Below are 6,817 nucleotides of genomic sequence, written 5' to 3'. Positions count from 1 at the left end.
TCTGGATTTACAGATTCAGCTGATTACGTAAACTTGAAGTGTAGCCGGGGCACAGGGGTGCAAGGACACTTGGCTCAGAGGGTCCCAAACAGACCAGGTTTGGCCATTCACAGCTGACAAAATCCAAAGGCAGAGAGAAGAGTGGCGGTGAAACCAGAAAGGAATTTATTTCACCGGGAAGACAGCAGACTAACGTCTCAAAGACTGACTTCAAAGTGCCCAAAATACTTCCAGGTTTATATAAGGGAAACGTGGGACACAGGTCGGTGGGTACTGCAGATAGGCAGTGAAGGTCAAACCAACCATTGTCTGGAGGTCCATCACACCAGGTCTTGCTGGTGTGGAGGCAGTCCCTATTGCTTGAGGGGATAGGTTCGATGGCCTGAGTTCAGAGATAAGCTAGAAAGAACTTAATCAGAAAGTTGAAAGACAAAATGGAAGTAATTGCAGTCCTCTTTCAGAAGTTGGGAGTAGGTGCAATTGACCGCTGGGAAACGCTTAGCGAGTCGGTGCAGAAATCCGGGTAACACAGACCTGTAAAAGCAAGAGACCCCGAAATCTCAGAGGAAGGGGAACTGGCTGGAGCACAGAGTTGCCCTGAGTCTAGAAAGGGAGAAGAGGTTTTTACATCACTTGGAGGAGCCACTGTGGTGCTCCCAGACGTAGCTCCCGTTAAGCTGAGAGCGATGAGTTCCCAGAGCCCTAAAGTGGCAGGCGCCGCATTCAGGGCTTTTGCTGGCCACGTACAGGGATGCCCAGCACGGAGCCGGATGGCCTGGCCTGGAGCAGGTCCCTTGTGCAAGGAGGTGGGGTGTGAACTTGGGAGGCGGATGCGGCCCTGCGGGGGAACGAAAGTGCGGAAGTGCAGGGAGGGGTGCGGGTGGTGGTGGTGGTAGTAGAATGAGGCCAGGCCCAGAACCGGGTTACGATTCTGGGTGGAGGCGGTGCCTCCCGACCCCTTAGGTGTAGCCCCGTCCCGCAGGCTGGGACCGCGCAGGCGCCTGCACCTGCGCCCGCGGCGGCGAGGGAAAGTGGCGCCCCGCAGTCGCGGCCAAGCTTTCGGTTCCACCCCCTCCGGCCGGGCTTCCGCCTCCGCCAACCGCGGCCACCCCGCCCCCCGCCAGTCCCGGGTCCCCGCGCGAGCGGTCGCAGGTCGCAGGTCGCCGGCATGCCGCGTGGCAGCGACAGGGACGGCGGCCTGGGACGCGCCGTGTGCGTGCTGACCGGGGCCTCCCGTGGCTTCGGCCGGGCCTTGGCCCCGCTCCTGGCCCGGCTGCTGTCGCCCGGCTCCGTGCTGGTCCTAAGCGCCCGCAACGACGAGGCGCTGCGGCAGCTGGAGGCGGAGCTGGACGCCGGGCAGCCCGGCCTGCGCGTGGTGCGGGTGCCCGCCGACCTGGGCCTCGAGGCCGGTTTGCAGCAGCTGCTCGGCACCCTGCGCGAGCTCCCCAGGCCCGAGGGCTTGCAGCGGGTGCTGCTCATCAACAATGCGGGTAAGGCGCCCGCCGGCGGCGGCGGACTCCCCGTGGGAGCCCTGGGAATGCTGCTTAGCGCCCCTAGCTCTTCCTCCTGCTCACTTTCCCCACCGCTAGGAACTTTAAAGGTGACTCTTAGGAGTCAGAAAGATGCCTGAAAATCCGAGTTGCTTCAGCAAGGTATGGAGGGAGACTCGCTGCCATCGCTGCGGCTCATTCTCCCCCTCCCCCCTTCCCATTTCTGGGCAAATTTTCCAAAATACTTGTAGAACTTTCCCGATCGCCTGGCTCCGCGCCCTCTGGCGGAGGCCTGAGGTCTTCCAGCAAAAGTAAATTAGCCACTTTTCCAAATGGCCTCCTGTGTTCTCCCCCCAGGCCCAGAGCAGGACATGCACACTTTCAGTTTGCAACTTGAGATGAGTGAACAACCCCAGGTGTGTCTGTCTGCAGAGATGGGAAGAGGGAGGCGTCTTCAGAAGCGCTAGGGAGACTCCTCTAGGTTTGGATGGGAAGGGGGTGTCTAGAATTTGGAGAGGGCTGGGGGAAGAGAAAACCCATCTGCACAGAGTGATTCTTCAGGTCTGGTTTTTCAGGCACTCTTGGGGACGTGTCCAAAGGCTTCGTGGACCTGGCCGACCCAGCTGAAGTGAACAACTACTGGGCTCTCAACTTGACCTCCATGCTCTGCCTGACTTCTAGCTTCCTGAAGGCCTTTCCAGACAGTCCTGGCCTCAGCAGGACCGTGGTTAACATCTCATCCCTCTGTGCTCTGCAGCCCTTTAAGGGCTGGGGATTGTACTGTGCGGGGAAGGCTGCCCGTGACATGCTGTTCCAGGTTCTAGCCGCAGAGGAACCTAGTGTCAGGGTGCTGAGCTATGCCCCAGGTAGGTGGGACATTACTACCATCCCTGTCACCCAGAACTGGCTGGTTCCCCTCTGGGGGTGGGCAAAGGGCCTAGTCTGTCCCCTCCAAGAAAGAACCCACAGAGTATATTGTCCCTGAATCATTAACCATCACTCCTTTAGGGAAATACAGGCTCCAGAAGTTAGAGCTGGCTGGGATAGGGAGTGTAGTTAGAAGATAAGGGGAGAGACTGGGGAGTTGCCCGGCCTGGAGGGTGGGGCCAGAAAGTCTGAGATACTAGAGTTGAGAGACAATGAGGGTTTGAATTTCAGGCCTGTACCATATTTCCTTATGTGAAACAGGGAAGATGCTACCTGTCTACAGGGCAGTTTGGAGGACTGAATGGGGTAATATATACGAAAATGATCCCTAGCTGTGAAGTGCTGTCTAACTGCTAGCACTTCTAAATGTTAGATAGAACTTACCACATTGTATCCTCTTCATATCTATACTTCTTTCTCCTGATAGGAAAACCTTGAAGGCAGGAACTTTGCACTGTGCACCTGTATGTCCCCAGCACCTAGCGAAGCACCTCACTTTGTCAGTCTTCAGTAAATGTTAGTTGAAAGAAGAGCAGAGAGACATTGTGAAGTGCTGGCTTCCCCAGGCTAAATTGTGCCAGAACACTCTGGGGATGCTGGAATAAATAAGAGAGGGCCCTGTCTTCACAAAAGTTAAACAGTAAGGGGTCTCATGACACTTGGTCTGCTGAAATGTCCATACTACCCAAATCTATCTATAGATTCAGTACAATCCCTATCAAAACTCCAATGGCATTTTTCATAGAAATGGAACACACAATCCTAAAATTTGTATGGAACCACAAAAGATCCCAAATAACCAAAGCAATCTTGAGAAAGAAAAACAAACCCGGAAGCATCATGCTCCCTGATTTCAAACCATATCACAAAGGAATAGTAATGAAAACACACACAATTTACCAGTGAAATCACATAGGCCTGGTGTCTTGAAGAAGATAACTTTGGGTTGAAATTTTGGCATGACCTATTAGCAACATGAACTTAGATATACAAATCTTTTCCCAGATTTGGGAAGTTCTCAGCCATTATTTCTCTGGGGTTCCAATAATGTATAGGTTGTCTCTTCTGATGGTACCCCCTCAAATCATCTTTGGTCTTTTTTGTTCTTTTTTTTTTGCTCTTCTGACTGGATGATTTCTAATGACCTCTCTTCTGATTCACCCATTTCTTTCTTCTGTTTGGTTGAGTCTGCTGTTGACTTCTCTTGAATCTTTAGTCATTTTATTCTTCAACTCTAGGATTTCGGTTTGTTGGTTTTTTTTTTAAAGTGGTTTCTATTTCTTTGTTGAACTTCTCATTCTGTTCGTGCATTGTTTTCCTAATTTCATTTAGTTGTCTATCTGCATTTTCTTTTTTTTTTTTTTAAGATTTTATTTATTTGAGAGAGAGAGAGCACATGTGAGTAGGGAGAAGGGGAAAAAGGCAGAGGGGGAAGAGAGGGAAAGGGAGGGAATCTCAAGCAGACTCCATGCTGAGCACAGAGCCCGACGTGGGGCTCAATCCCATGACCCTGAGATCCTGACCTGAGCTGAAACCCGGAATCGCTTAACCAACTGAGCCACCCGGGCACCCCATCTGTCTGCATTTTCTTGTAGTTTACTGAATTTCTTTAAGAAGATTATTTTGAATTATTTGTTCATAGATCTTATTTCTTTAGGGTCAGTCATTGGAGTTTTATAGGTTTCCTTTCGGTGGTGTCACATGTCCTTGATTATTCATGATCCTTGTGGCCCCATGTTGGTGTCTGTGCATGTGAGGAAGGAGGCACCTCTCCCAGTCTTTACAGGCTGACTTCAGTAGGCAAAGCCCTTTACCAGTCAACCCATGCAGTGACTGGGTGAACCATCTGGTGATGTCTGTAGCAGGCTTGCCGCCGTAGTCTGTGGGCAGCCTGTTGCTGGGGTGGATTGAAAGCCTGGGTCCATGGTAGTCAGTCTGGTGCTGGGCCTGGCGGGGAGCCTGGGTTTACAGGCACTCATTGCGAGCTTGAAGGCATCTAGGGCCACAGGAACTGGCTGGAATGTGCCAGGTACCTATGTTCATGGGAGCTTGTCAGGAGCCTGATGCCATGGGAGCAACCCCAGGCCACAAGGGCCAGCTGATACTGGAATGGATTGGGGGCCTGGGTTTCTTAGGGCTTTCTGGGAGCTTGGAGCTGGCTGGAACCAGCAGGCACCAGAGTGACCCTGGGGCCTAGGTTTGTGGGAACCTGCGCCATAGGAACTGCCTGGGGCTGTGGGAGCCACTTGGGGCTGCTGAGGCACTGGATCTGGCAGGCAGTGGGGTTAGCTGGGGGCCTGGGTTCATGGGGCCCCAGAAGGAGCCACCTAGGGCCATGGGAGTTGGCCTGGTGCTAGGGTGGGCTGGCTCTGGAATCCCCTGTGAAGTCAGGTGCTTACTTGACTCTCCTCCCACAGGGAGGGTGTCTCTACACTGGGATGCCCAGGCTTGGGGGCAGATGATACATCTATATTTCCTACCTTCCTCAATGCATCCTTTCTTATTTCTGTGCTTCACCCAGGTAGTGTAATCCCTTACCCGGAATCCTTGGATTTTGTGAAGGTAATTTCGTGGGCAGCTAATAGTTCATATTGATATTTCTGCAGAAAAGTGCTAGAAACTCCTATGCCACCCCTTTGCCGACCCCAATGATATTTTAGCAAGATGCATTTAGCAGAGGGCTACAGAAGGAGCTGAAGCAGAGAGAGAACCAGGGCGGTATAAAGGGCCAGATTGTCAGGGTATGTAGAAGCAGAAGGGTCTGTCCTACATGATGACTCGTTGGCTGTGGGAACAGAGTGGAGAGGGAAGAGCCGGGGATGGAAGTTTTGAGTTTGGAAGAAGAGTATTTCATTAATAGAAATGGAAAAGTCAGGAGGAGGAGATACCGGTTGGACAGGAGGTGAAAAGCTTGGTTCTAGATACAGTGGTCTGGAGATACCATGTTCACTGGGGCGTCGGGATTTGCGTCTGGAGCTCAAAAGTGACAGAATGACCCTGACCACGCTTGTCAGCCAGGGTGAGGTATTTCCGGTGGCCAGGCTGCCTCCACCATAGTCCACACACAGCACGAGCCCTGCCTTGGCCATGTCCCCCAACTTCTGCTCTTCATGCCCTAGGTCCCCTGGACACAGACATGCAGCAGTTGGCCCGGGAGACCTCGATGGACCCAGACTTACGAAAAAGACTGCAGGACCTGAAGACAAAAGGGGAGCTTGTGGATTGTAAGATGTCAGCCCAGAAACTGCTAAGCTTGGTGCAAAAGGACACGTTCAAGTCTGGGGCCCATGTTGACTTCTACGATAATTAAGCCAGTGTCCTTGGCTTTCTGGGGCTTTCTTCCCCCCTCTCTCAGGCACACCTAGGAGCCCTGTTCGACCCCCCCATCCTGCCACAGGGGCACCGCCAACCTTGCCTTACCCAGAAAAGCACTCATACCTACGGTCCTGCCCTCAGAACCAGCCGGCAGTGAGGGCCTCGGGTCACTGGAATCCCAGTTCTCAGGAGTCTGTTGACTGCCCCGAGTTAGGGGAACTTGGGAGAGAGAAGTTATGGCTGTTGGTATTCTGTTTCCCCAGAAGTAGAATTTTAGGGATGGGATAAGCAGAACAAGAAGCTGCAACCCTGAAGAGAAGAGGTTGGGGGTCTCATGGCCAGTCCCTGGCTGAGCTAGGGTCAAACAGGAGGGCCTTGTAGATCCACAGCCCACAGGGGAGGGAGGACCGTGCAAGTTCGGCAGACAAGGAGGCCCCATGCTCATGGTAGCAGGACCTTGCGTTGAACTTCGTGTCCTTAATTCTGATGCCTCCTCCCTCCAGAACCTGCCATCTGTCCCCCAGATTGGGGCGGGGGGGAAGGGGCCCCTGAGAGTTTATGTACAAATAAAAAGCAGATACAAATAAAACGTGGATTGTCCTTTATTCACCCCTGGCTTCTCCTCTGATACAGGGCCCATGACTGACTCCTGGCTCGCTGGGTCCAGAGGTGTTCCTTAATGCAATTAACCCAAACTTGGGGAGTTACCCTTATTTCCAGGGGAGTTATCTTGGGGTTGTCTGCCTCTTCTCACGGAGCCCTACCTAGTGGCAAGCTCAGGTTCAGAGTCGGCCAAGATGGACATGCCCAGCTGCCTGTTCCTCCAGATGCCTATGCTGACCCCAGTCTTTATTACCCTTTCCTCATCCTTGACCCTTTCGAAGAGTATTTAGGCTTCAGGGCCTGACTCCCAGCCTCCCCGGCCCTCTTGGATTCCCAATTCTACCCTTTGCCCACATGGCAGTGTTCCGGATGCTTCTCCTCAGGGGGCTGTCTGTCATGGGCCCTCCTGGTAAAGTCCATGTGGCACATGGTCCTGGGTCCTCAGTGGGGTGGGCTTAGGACCAACATGCCTTTGGGGGAGG

At 53.1% G+C, this 6,817-nt stretch overlaps 1 protein-coding gene across 1 annotated transcript; it reads left to right on the top strand.

Annotated features, from left to right (window-relative positions):
• Positions 1 to 1,042: 1,042 nt before the first annotated feature.
• SPR (sepiapterin reductase) lies at positions 1,043 to 6,321 on the top strand. Its single transcript, XM_045884783.3, has 3 exons — positions 1,043 to 1,490; positions 2,066 to 2,356; positions 5,537 to 6,321. The coding sequence occupies exons 1-3, from the start codon at positions 1,169 to 1,171 to the stop codon at positions 5,725 to 5,727; spliced, it is 804 nt and encodes a 267-aa protein (XP_045740739.1). The 5' UTR covers positions 1,043 to 1,168; the 3' UTR covers positions 5,728 to 6,321.
• The last annotated feature ends 496 nt before the right edge of the window (positions 6,322 to 6,817 follow it).

The sequence above is a fragment of the Mirounga angustirostris genome, unplaced genomic scaffold, assembly GCF_029215605.1.
Source record: "Mirounga angustirostris isolate CCGP_5_RB_7025 unplaced genomic scaffold, mMirAng1.0.hap1 SCAF_10, whole genome shotgun sequence".
In the NCBI taxonomy this organism is placed as follows: Eukaryota; Metazoa; Chordata; class Mammalia; order Carnivora; family Phocidae; genus Mirounga; species Mirounga angustirostris.
This window is presented reverse-complemented; position numbering and strand designations above follow the sequence as displayed.

Bases quoted from the DNA above. Each gene is read 5' to 3' on its own strand.
- SPR (XM_045884783.3), top strand. From the start codon at position 1,169: ATGCCGCGTGGCAGCGACAGGGACGGCGGCCTGGGACGCGCCGTGTGC. The intron at 1,491-2,065 runs GTAAGGCGCCCG...CTGGTTTTTCAG, and splicing joins GCTGCTCATCAACAATGCGG to GCACTCTTGGGGACGTGTCC. The intron at 2,357-5,536 runs GTAGGTGGGACA...TTCATGCCCTAG, and splicing joins GGTGCTGAGCTATGCCCCAG to GTCCCCTGGACACAGACATG.